Genomic DNA, 13256 nt, shown 5'->3' on the forward strand with positions numbered 1-13256 from the left:
AAAAAATGAAGACGTCCAAGACTCCTAGAAAAGTTGACAACTCTTATGGGCGCTGCTGAAATCATCAAGATCCAGGACTTTGACCGGGTTTCTTATAACATCATGCTTCGTCCTAAGATGGACCTCATTGTCCAATCACACATATGTCAGGCAAGGAGGACATGGAGAATGAGTATGAATGAGCCAAAGCTTCTATGAAGTGATTGTGCCACAAGCCAATATCTCATGGGCACCACTCGCAAAATAAAAAAAAAAGTTGCCCTTTCCTCAGTTCGAAATGTAATTAAGAAATGGCAGTTAACAGAAACAGTGGAGGTCAAAATAAGGTCTGGAAGACCAAGCAAAATTTCAGTGAGAGCTGCTTGTATCATTGCTACAGAGGCACATCAGAACCCTTGCTTGTCTTCAAAAGACCTTCAGAAAGATTTATCAGAATCTGGAGTGGTGGTTCATTGTTCTGCTATTCAAAAACTAGCCAACCATTAAGCATAGGGGTAGATCAATCATGCATTGGGGTTGTGGTGCAGCTAATGGCAAAGGGAACATTTCAAGCATATAGGAAAGAATGGATTCAATGAAATGTGAACAAATTCTTGATGCAAACATAACACCATCTGCAAAAAAGCTGAAGTTGAAAAGAGGATGACTTCTACAAATGGATAATGATCCTAAACACATAAAAATCCACAAATGACCACCTCAAAAGGGGCAAGCTGAAGGTATCACAATGGCCCTCACAGTCCCCTGATCTGAACATCATTGAAAATCTGTGGCTAGACCTCAAAATCTCACAGAACTGGAGGAATTCTCCAAGCAGGAATGGATGAAAATCCCTCAAACAAAACTTAAAAGACTCTTGTTTGGCTACAAAAAGCATTTACAAGCTGTGATACTTGCAAAAGTGGGTGTTACTAGGTACTGACCATGCAGGGTGCCCAGACTTTTGAACTGGCACATTTTCCTTTTTGTAATTTTTAAAATGTAAAAGATGGAAGAAAAAAAAAATATATATATATATATATATTTTTTTTTTTTTTCCTAAAATACAAAGTAAATGTGTCATCTTTAGCTTTCAGCATTTTAGAGATCATTTCATCTTCAACTTGCTTAACTATTCACAATAACAGTAATTTTCACCAGGGGTGCCTAAACTTTTACATGCCACTGTATGAATAGATTTATGTGCAATAACCCAATACCACCAGAAATGAAGCCCCTCAAAATGTGCCGAGTGCCGACTCGTACCACTTTCTCACATTCACATTGTACAAGGCCGGTACCCTGCACAGATTATTATACACACCTGCACATACTCTGGGCGGTTTCCAAGTACCTGAAATAAAAGACGGCTTACCGTGCCAAGGCACCATGCATTCACAAGCACAATACCGAGTGAAAGAGAAGTTTATATTCAACGTAAGCGAAAGGGAGCACTACAGGAGCCAGTAATGTGGGCGCTCCTACACATACAAAAAGACGCTGACTATAGAAGAGAGGTTTCATCAAGAGGGCAATCCCTTGTCCAAATAAAAAGCACGGGCACTCTGTCGCCTGAAGTTATTAGTTGGAAGGGTAATGATACAGTATGCTGGAATTCAATTTTGGCAACCCCAAACAACCCTGTGTCATCACTCCATGTTCCCTTTCCACCACTAAGATAACACCGCCAGTATTATGTTTTGGAAGTTTACTACTTTCACAGACTTAAAGTGGATGTCCAGTCAACTACAGTATTACTGGTAGTGACTATTTTTGACAACTACAACAAAGGGAAAGAAGAGAAAAAAGAAGCCACCAAAAACTCCGCACACCACCTATTGAACAGGTAGTTTATGCCTTGATCTGTTCATGCCCTTGTATCTACGTAGGCCAGACTTCGCAAGAACTGCGACGGAGAATGCAGGCTCACTTTTCCACCATAAATACAGCAGCTGCGGATAGTCGGAAGGGTAAGACGTTCACCACGGTGGCTTCGCATTTCCTTCTTCATCATGGGGGTAACTGCGCCAATACCAGGATTGTTGGCTTGGAGCAGGTCAAGAGTTTGGGTAGGGGTGGCTCCCTATATAAGCGACTTCTACAAGTGGAGTCTCGATGGATCTATCTACTCCACTCTACAGCACCTCAGGGAATTAATGAGGATCCCCTCTTCACAGGTTTCCTGGGCTGAACCCTCTGACTATGGGTCATGTTTCTGTGTTCATCGTGAGGGACGGCACTCTGGACAGGACCTCGTGTATATATGATTAACAGGAGAGGATTCATTTTCAGCGCAGGACGCACTGGATGCTTCGTGTAGTTCCTCTGTCCGGTGAATTTGGACTAAATTGGAAAGACATGGACTTGTGTGGACCCTTGTGGACATTGAATATGATATGGAGGGGTTGGCAATCCTATTTGGGACGGAAGGCTCTGCTGCGTGGATTTTTTTTTTTATTTATATATGTTCAGTTGTGATGTATGTTTCATATATTTATATTTTTGTTATTAATATTATTTTTGTTCTTTTTTGTTTACATTTATGTTCATATTTATTGTTTAGTATTTATTTCCATTATCATTTGGTTATACTCTGTTTTGTTATCTGTTGTCGTTACCCATGCAGACATTTTGCTTTCCAGGATTATTCTCCCAGACAGTGGGGCTGTATCCCCAGGTTCACTTTTATTGGTTCCATCTGCTCCCTTCTTTTATTCCCTCTCCTCCGCCCCCTTCCCTTCATATGTAGATATGTTTACAAAAATCCAGGCGTCACCTACTGTCTTTTCCGGGTGAGGTTTTTTCCTTACCTGGGCTCCTCCCCCCTTTGTTTCCATGCGGACCGCCGGCATTGCCATCAGCGCATGCGCATTGGAACAGTATGGGCAGAGACGTCTGCCCACTTCTAGCGTCCTCTTTCTTCTGCGCAGGCGCTAGTATCCCTGTGTTCCTGACCTCCTCCACCTTCCACTTCCGGTCCCATGGTATCCGGTCCAGAGCACCACACACAGTGGCGCCCACTGATGACCACATCGTTCAATATAAAAGGATGGTACTTTTTGCGGTAATCTACTTCCCCTGACGAAGCGGTCTTTTGTAACCGCGATACGCGTTGGGATCTCCCACCATCCGGTCTTGTTCCACACATTGGTCGCTGGGCTACCCTCCTTATTTTAGGCATTATTGGGTAGCTGCTCATACACTGCTGAGGGGATATTTTCAGCAGGGTCTCCTTGTCTGTGGTCTTTGATCATGGATAGTGTGTGTCATTATGGGCATTAGGATTGATGCCTTGTCATATTCAGGACCCATATGTGCATACTAGAGGTGATTAGTATATTTTTCTCATATATGAATGTCTGTATATCTGTACTACTAGTATATATGCACCTTGATTATTCCAGCAGTGTTATGATTCGTGACTCTTTATTGCATGTAGCACCTTGTGCATTATTTATGCTATTTGGGCAATAATTGTTTCTGAACAGGCCTCATGGGCGAGTTTGTTCGTGTACTGGTTTTAATTGGTTTTAATATTCTTTGTTACCAATATAGTTGTTCCTTTTTTGATATGTTCAATAGGTGGTGTGCGGAGGTTTTGGTGGCTTCTTTTTTCTCTTCTTTCCCTTTGATATTGTTATCAGCCACTTTCTTGCACCCCCGTCATTCTTGTATAGATTAGTTTATATTGTAGTGCGCCAGCTACATTTTTGTATCTTATTTTTGACAACTAGTTGGCATCCATCATTCTCAGTGATCTGCCCATGTAAAAGGGTCTTCAACCCAAAAGTCGATCAGCTTGTTATATAATCAGTCAGTGGAAACTGCCTTTACGCCACACTGGATCACAAGTGAAATCTTCACAACTACCAACATATTGGACTATCATTGACTAGTGAAGGCTCTACCTAAAAATGCTGACCAATATGGACATCGATATCCAATTAAATCCTTCCCACATTGATTTCCCAATTTGCCCTGATATACGTTTGTCTGAAATTTCATCAGACGGTCAAGATTAGTGGTTTCATTCACTGCTTCCTTTTTGTGCTAACTCAGACATGTAGGACAAATTTTAAAGCTCTCAAAATTTGTCACCAAGTTCTTAACTAGTCAAATTCTATCAAGTTTCTAAATAAAGGCATAGCAGCGATTTTCTAGGCAAAGGGTTCTTCTACACAGGTCAGAAAAGCAGTGATCGACAATATAGGAAGTCAGTTAGAGCAAATTTCACAAGGGCCAATCATGGTAAATGTGCAAACTACGAGCATATGAACCTCCACTCGATTCATTCCCTATGGTGCTACTGGTGTTAGCAGAGCAATATACTCAGCTTTTTTTGGCAGTCACAAGAAAATGAATAGGGCAAAGGTACCTACTTGGATTCAACTATGAATATTCATACATCGCAACGAATGGCACACTAAAGTTGCACATCAACCTAAGATGGTTGTTCGATGAACATTCTTTCCATAGGTAGCTATCACTCCTGACCTAAACATGAACGCTGAGTTCTGTTAATAGTCCTTGTATTCTGCATGGGAAGTGCAAAGCAAAAAAGATTGGGCATTAAAATTCAACATACCCAATCATCTATTGAGGTAGAGTCGGGAGACCCCAAAAGAAATTTGGCAGACAATCCCACCGGAATTGGTGAGTATCGACAACTTTTTTTCTAATGCAAATGGGGGATTTATATTTAATAAAAACAAGCCTGGTGGAGTTGTTAGGGATAAAAGTAGACTGTACTTACCAGCTGAGAGGCCTAAAGATAGCAAAAGACCACTCACAGGACTGTAGCCCACTCATTCAGCATGATTATGCAGTACTGGGGTCTTGGTTTCGAATCCTACCATGGACAACATCTCCAAGGAGTTTGTATTTTGTCCTCGCTTTTCTGTGTTTTCCACTGCACCCCAGTAACAAGGTACTATTCACAATATTCTATTGTACTGATTGTGAGCCTCGATGGCAGTCACTAAACTACAGAGAGCCACCTAATATGGACATAAAGAATTAATCGTATCTTTTTTTTACCATGTGTGGTCAACCTCCCCATCCCTGTCTCTCATCCTGTAATCTAATCTCATTTTAGTTTCCAGAAAAAGCAGCATAAGCACAATTAGCATTGATCCCCTTCAAATAAACATCAAATATATAAATCCGTAACCCTATTACATCACAGACGACGAGCTCACGGAGCCATATTTAGTTCCTATACTTTATCATAATGCAGTAGCAACGCCACATTGAACCATATCTAAATTATCACAAGGCACGATAATAACCAGAGTATCTAGGTCATAGCAACCATCAGTCATATTTCAACAGCTGCAATGCTAATATGATATGGTTCTAGGAAAGTTGAGTGACCACCAACATAGTCAAAAATAATTTACTATCTATAGGATAGATAAAATGTCACCGAACACATAGAATAATCCAAATCCTGCATCAGCCCACCGATCAGTCATTACCATGGCACATAGACAGTCCATTAGGTTCTGAAGATCATATAAAGTCTTTACCTCCTTCTCAGACATGTAGAGCTGATCTCCCTTTATCACCACATATCTGTTCTTCCAGATCTCCCTGAAGATACCTTTCCCGCAATATTTCCGAATCCAGCCCACTTTCTCCGGCTGGCTGGGGGCCTGATTCCCATCCAGAGGGCCCTACACATAGAAGAGAGAAAATGATGACATAATGAGATTATTAATACAAAAATGAGAGACAAAATGAGATTATAACACGGGAGAAGAAGTGTATAGACAGATAGATAATGAAGACGTTAGGCCAGGATCCTAATACTTATATATACTTATACAAGGCTTTGTTACTGTCGAGACACAATACCCTCATACTACAAGGATTTGCCCAGAACCCCATAATAACAGGCCCTTCTCCTCCAGAGACTCAGGATTTCCATAATACAAGGGACTGCTCCTCCAGAGAAACAGGACCCCCAAAATACAAGTATCTACTCATCCAAAGACACAGGACCCCAATAGCACAAGAATCTGTTCCTCCAGACACGTAATCCCCATAGAACAAGGATTTTCTCATCCAGAGACACATGATCCCCATAATACAAGGATCTGCTCCTCCAGAACACACAGGACCCAAGAGAACAAGACCTTCTACTTCTGAGACACAGGATCAACATAATACAAAGACATGCTCTTCCAGAGACGCAGGACCCACATAATAAGAAGAGGAGACACAATACCACAATACAGGGATCTACTGCGCAAGAGGCACAGAACCCCTATTATACAATAATCTACTTCTCCAGAAACACAGAGACACCCATTATACAATGTTCTACTCCGCAAGAGAAACAAAGGCACCCGTAATAAAAGCATTTGCTCCTCTAGAGACACAGGGACTTCCATAATACAAATATCTACCTCCATAGAAACAGGACCCCCATACAAGGATCTGCTCCTCCAGAGACAAAAAAACTCAATAACACAAGGATGTGCTCATTCAGAGACATAGAATCTCCCATAATGCAAGACCTGGCCTTCCAGAGACACTGACCCCTATTATACAAGGACCTCCTCCTACAGAGACCCAGTACCCCCATACCACATTGATATACTTCTCCAGAGACCCAAAGATCCCCATAATACAAGGATCTGCTCCTCCAGACACATGACCACCATAATACAAGGATCTGCTCCACCAGAGACACTGGGACCCTTTAATACAGTGATCTACTGTACATAGTAACATGAAGGAAGACTTTAAGTCCATCTAGTTCAACCCCTAGCCTAACATGTTGATCCTGAGGAAGGCAGAGGAAGGCAAAAGAAGACCATGCGGCAAACACTAAGCTCCACATTCGGGAAAAAAATTCCTTCCCGACTCCACATACGGCAATCAGATCAGTTCCCTGGATCAACGCTCTATCAAGGAATCTAGTATATATAACCTGTAACATTATACTTTTCAAGAAAGGCATCCAGTCCCTTCTTATGAATCACTCATTACAACATCATACGGCAGAGAGTTCCATAGTCTCACTGCTCTTACAGTAAAGAATCCGATCCTCTAGAGACAAAAGACACCCATAGAACAAAGATCTGCTCCTCCAAAGACACAGGACCCCAAGAGTACAAAGATCTGCTCCTTCAGAGACGCATGACACTGATAATACAAGTATCTGGTCCTCCAGAGACATAGAACCTCCATAACACAGGGATCTACTCAGGCAGAGATAAAGACCTCAATAATATAAGGATCTGCTCTTCCAGAGACACAGGACCACCATAATACAAGAATCTGCTCCTCCAGAGACACAGGGACCCCATAATACAAGTGTATTATCTCTGGAGGACACAGGACCATCACTGTACAAGGATCTGCTCATTCAGACACAGGGACCCTTTAATAAAGTGATCAGCTCCCCCAGAAACACAAGACATCCATAGTACAAGGATCTGCTTCTGCAAAGACACAGGCCCCCCATAGTACAAGGATCTGCTCCTGCAGAGACACATGATCCCCATAATACAAGGATCTGCTCCTCTAGAGACACAGGGACCCTCTTGATACAGTCATCTGCTCCTCCAAAGACGCAGAACCCCCAAAATACAAGAATCTACTCCTCCAAACACACAGAGACCTCCATAGTACAAGGATCTGCTTCTCCAGAGACATAGGGACATCGAAAATACAAGGATCTGCTCATCTAGAATCAGAAAACCCCCTATAATACAGTGATTTACTGCTCCAGAGATACAGAGACCACAGAACCCCCACAATACAAGAATCTGCTCCTCTAAACCCACAGGGACCTCCATTGTAAAAGGATCTGTTCCTCCAGGGACACAGGACCCCATAAAATAACAATCTGCTCCTCTAGTGACACAGAGACCCTCTTAATACAGTCATCTGCTCCTCCAAAAACACAGAACCCCCAGAATACAAGGATCTGCTCCTCCAAATACACAGGAACCTCCATAGTACAAGGTTCTGCTCCTTCAGAAACACAGGGACCCTTTAATACAGTGATCTGCTCTTCCAGAGACACAAAACACCCATAGTACAAGGATCTGCTCGTCCAAAGGCACAGAATATTTATAGTACAAGGATCCGGTCCTCCAGAGACACAGGGACCTCCATAATACAAGGTTCTGCTTCTCCAGAGACACATGACTCTCATTATAAAAGGATCTGCTCCACACAGGACCCACAAAATACAACTCTCTCTTTCTCTATAGACACAGGACCAACATAATACAATCAGCTGCTCCTCCAGAGACACAGGAGCCTCTCCTAGTGTATCCTCACCCATCCCCTGTAGACTGTGAGCCCTTGTGGGCAGGGTTCTCTCTCCTTCTGTACTTGTGTGTGCCTTGTGTTGCTCATGTTTATTGTGCTTATCTATATTTGCCCCTTCTCACATGTAAAGCGCCATGGAATAAATGGCGCTATATAACTGTATAATAATAAATAATAGTAATACAAGGATCTGCTCCTCTAGAGACAAAGAACCCCCTTAATACAGGGATCTACTCCTCCACCGGTAGAGACCGCCATAATACAAAGATTTGCTCCTCCAGAGACACAGGGACCACCATAGTACAAGGATCTGCTTGTCCAGAGATAGAGGACCCACATAATACAAGTATCTGCTCCTCAGGAGGCACAGGACCACCATAATACAAGAATCTGCTCCTCCAGAGACACAGGACACACATAATACAAATATCAGCTCCTCAGGAGGCACAGGACCCCCATTATACAACGATCTGCGCCTCCAGAAACAAAGGACCCCCAGAATACAAGGTTTTGTTCCTTCAGAGACACAGGGACCCTTTAATATAGTGATCTGTTCCTCCAGAGACATCGAACCCCATAATACAGGTACAAGGATTTGCTCCTCTTGAGCCACAGGATCCACAAAGCACAACACTCTCCTCCTCAAGAGACACAGGACCCCCATAATACAGGCTCTGCTGCTCCAGAGACCCCCAAAATACAGAAAACTGCTCTTCCACAGGACCCACAAAATACAACTCTCTCTTTCTCCACAGACACAGGACCCCCATAATACAGATATCTGCCCCTCTAGAGACACAGTGACCCCATACTTCAATGATTGCCTCCTCCAGAGACACATGAACCCCATAATACAAGGCTCTGCTGCTCCAGAGACCTCCATAATACAGAAATCTGCTCCTCCACAGACAGAGGACCCACAAAATACAATGTTCTCCTCTTGCAGAGACACAGGATCCCTATATTACAGGGGTCTGCTCCTCCAAAGACAAAGAACCCACAAAATATAAGGCTCTGCTCTCCCAAGACACAAAAACCCCATAGTACATGGATCTGCTCCTCTAGAGACACAGGACCCACAAAATAAATACAATGCTCTGCTACTCCAGAGACACAGGGACCCCCATAATACAGGAAGCTGCTTCTCCAGAGACACAGGCACCCCATAATACAAGGATCTGCTCCTCCAGAGACACAGGAACCTCCATAATCAAGAATCTGTTCTTTGAGAGATCCAGTGACCCCTTTAATACAAAGATCTTCTCCAAAGACACAGGATCCCCATAATGCAAGAATCTGTTCATCCAGACACAGTGGATCCCGAAAATACAAGGATCTGCTCCTCCAGAGACTCAGGGCCCTACTAATGCAAGGATCCGCTCCTCCAGAGATACAAGACCCCCATAATGCAGTCATTTGCTCCACCAGAGATGCAGGGGAACACATAATACCAGGATCTGTTCCTCCAGAGATGGTGGACCCCTATAATACAAGAATCTGCTCTCCATAGATGAGGACCCTCATATACGGGTTAGCTCTTCCAGAGACCTCCCATGATAGAAGGATCTTGTCCTCTAGAAAAACAATAATCCCCATAATATAAGGATCTGATCCTCCAGAGACACAGGACCCCCATTATACAGGGATCTACTTCTCCGCATACACAGGACCCCTATAATACAAGGCTCCGCTTTTCCATTGACACAGGGCCCCATAGTACCAGGATCTGCTCCTCCAGAGATATAGGGACCCCCATAATACAAGGATCTGTTCCTCCAGAGGTACAGGGACCCCCTAAATCAAGAATATATTCCTCCAGAGACAGCAGACTGTATAATACAAGGATTGGCTCCTCCAGAGATACAAGACCCCCATAATGCAGTCATATGCTCCACCAGAGATGCAGGGGACCACATAATACCAGGATCTGTTCCTCCAGAGATGGTGGACACCTATAATACAAGAATCTGCTCCATAGATCAGGACCCTCATATACGGGTTTGCTCTTCCAGAGACCCCCCATGATATAAGGATCTTGTCCTCTAGAAAAGCAATAATCCCCATAATATAAGGATCTGATCCTCCAGAGACACAGGACCCCCATAATACAAAGATATACTCCTCCGCATACACAGGACCCCTATAATACAAGGCTCTGCTTTTCCATTGACACAGGGCCCCATAGTACCAGGATCTGCTCCTCCATAGATATGGGGACCCCAATAATACAAGGATCTGTTCCTCCAGAGGTACAGGGACCCCCTAATTCAAGAATATATTCCTACAGCAGACTGTATAATACAAGGATTGGCTCCTCCAGAGATACAGGTACCCCTATAATACAAGGATCTGCTACTCCATAGACATATAGACTTCCATAATGCAATGATCTGCTATCCCGAAACACAGGACCCCCATAATACAAGCACCTGCTCCTCCAGAGACTCCCATAATGCAAGTGTCTGCTCCTCCAGAGACACGGGAACCTCATAATACAAGGATCTGCTTCTCCAGAGATGCAAAGACCCCTATAATACAAGGATCTGCTCCTTCAGAGACCCCTGTAAATCTTCTACTCCAGAGACACAGGTACCCTTATAATACAAGAATCTGCTCCTCCAGAAATCCCTTTAATATCACGATCTGCTCCTCCAGAGACATGGGGACCCCATAATACAAGGATCTGCTGCTCCAGAGACACAGATACCCCTATAATACAAGGATCTGCTTCTCCATAGACCCCTGTAATGCAAAAATCTGCTCCTCCAGAGACATAGGGACCCCATAATACAAGGATCTGCTCCTCCAGAGACACAGATACCCCTATAATACAAGCATCTGCTCCTCCAGAGACCCCTTTAATATAACGATCTACTCCTCCAGAGACATAGGGACCCCATAATACAAAGATCTGCTTCTCCAGAGACACAGAGACCCCTATAATACAAGGATCTGCTCCTCCAGAGACACAGTTACCCCTATAATACAAGCATCTGCGCCTCCAGAGACCCCTGTAACATCACGATCTGCTCCTCCAGAGACATGTGGACCCCATAATACAAAGATCTGCTTCTCCAGAGACACAGAGACCCCTATAATACAAGGATCTGCTCCTCCAGAGACACAGTTACCCCTATAATACAAGCATCTGCGCCTCCAGAGACCCCTGTAACATCACGATCTGCTCCTCCAGAGACATGTGGACCCCATAATACAAGGATCTGCTCCTCCAGAGACATGGGGACCCCATAATACAAGGATCTGCTCCTCTAGAGACACAGATACCCCTATAATACAAGCATCTGCTCCTCCAGAGACCCCTTTAATATAACGATCTACTCCTCCAGAGACATAGGGACCCCATAATACAAAGATCTGCTTCTCCAGAGACACAGACACCCCCATAGTACACGGATCTGCTCCTCCAGAGACCCCTGTAAATCTGCTCCTCCAGTCCTACACACAATCATTTGCAGACTTCCCCAGTGCAGCTGTTTGCAGTGATCACAGATACATAGATTCCATTGCTGCTACATAATATACACAACTGGGTGCAGGTATTCAGTTCTTGGTGCCAGGCCAGAGAGCCCCCTACAATATGGTGCATCCCCTAGAAGCAGTGCGCCCCTCTTACCCTCTTTGCAGAGATGTTCTTCTTCATGCTGCTGCTCTCAGTGCCAGGCTGCGGGCAGGGTGTGAGGAGCTCCTGCAGAGTGGGTGTAATGCAGCCTGGCTCCTGGTATTGTGCAGATCAGACAGAGGATCTGGTTTCAGTGAGTGCAGCCAAGCCTCTCCAGCATCCAGAGCTGTCCCCAGCACACAGCCCCCTCTCTGCTCCGCTTTGCAGTAGCTCCATCTATGGAAGGTAGCTCTGATGTCACATCACATTACAACACGTGAGAGAGTGAGGAGGCTTCCTCCTTTGTTTCTCATTTTAACCTCCCCTTTACACTGGAGGGGGATTGTGTAATCCTGAGGCCCCCTCATGCCTTCAGACTCTCAGTCATCCCCACCACAAGAAGAAACCCCCTCCCCAACCTGTCCCGTGAAACCCTTCAGCATCCACGAATGCCATCGATCACCGTTTCAGGAAAGCATCCACTATGTATTTCCTTTAAGTACAGGGCTTTTCGGTCTCTTTCGTCCCGCTACATTTAGCCCAACTTGGGTCTCTCCCTAAGGTGGCTAGCATGTATGTATCGATCACCAAGACACTGTGATCACGACAAACAAATAATTCCCTGCTTGACAGACATACGACCCTGACCCTAGACAAAGACCAGCTAATACACTAGGGAGAAAGAATACCCCAAATAACCTCAGGTTGAGGGTCAAAATATTCAGACTGCTCAAAATAATGCCAGCAATCAGCTCTTTATCCCTTACATTTCGGATTAGTATAATCGAAAATGCAATTGTTCTTCCTCGAGAAAGGACCCCTTCATGGATACATGCGGAGCCTTGAGAATGGACCCCTTCATATGTAGGTGCAAGTCCTTGAGAATGGACCCCTTCATAGGTATGTGCAGATCCTCGAGAATAGGCTCTTTCATAGGTATGTGCAGGTGCTCGGGAATGGACACCTTAATAGGTACGAGCAGGTCCTCAAGAATGGACCACTTCATAGATACGTGCAGGTCCTCGAGAATGGACACCTTCATAGGTACGTGCAGCTCCTCCAGAATGGACCCATTTATTGGTATGGGCAGCTCTTCGAGAATGGACCACTTCATAAGTACCTGCATCTCCTTGAGAATTGCCCCTTTCATAGGTATGTGTAGGTCCTTGAGAATGGACCCCTTCATTGATACATGTACGTCCTCAAGAATGGACCTCTTCATAGGTGTGTGCAGGTCCTTGAGAATGGAACCCTTCTTAGCTACATGCAGGTCCCCGCGAATGGACCCCTTCATAGGTAAGTGCAGGTCCTTGAGAATGGAAGCCTTCATAGGTACAAGCAGGTCCTCAAGAATGGAACCCTTCATAGC

At 44.3% G+C, this 13256-nt stretch overlaps 1 protein-coding gene across 1 annotated transcript in view; it reads right to left on the reverse strand.

Moving 5' to 3' along the window:
* The window catches only part of PLEKHO1 (pleckstrin homology domain containing O1), a 44037-nt gene extending 31878 nt beyond the window's left edge, over positions 1-12159 (reverse strand). The window contains exons 1-2 of the mRNA XM_069728608.1: positions 11903-12159; positions 5508-5654 (exon numbers count right to left, since the gene is read on the reverse strand). Of these exons, the coding sequence (XP_069584709.1) occupies positions 5508-5654; positions 11903-11929 (174 nt within the window). The 5' untranslated portion in view covers positions 11930-12159. The remainder of the gene's footprint in view (positions 1-5507; positions 5655-11902) is intronic.
* Between the last annotated feature and the right edge of the window lie 1097 nt (positions 12160-13256).

Source organism: Ranitomeya imitator, chromosome 1 (assembly GCF_032444005.1).
Source record: "Ranitomeya imitator isolate aRanImi1 chromosome 1, aRanImi1.pri, whole genome shotgun sequence".
Classification (NCBI taxonomy): Eukaryota; Metazoa; Chordata; class Amphibia; order Anura; family Dendrobatidae; genus Ranitomeya; species Ranitomeya imitator.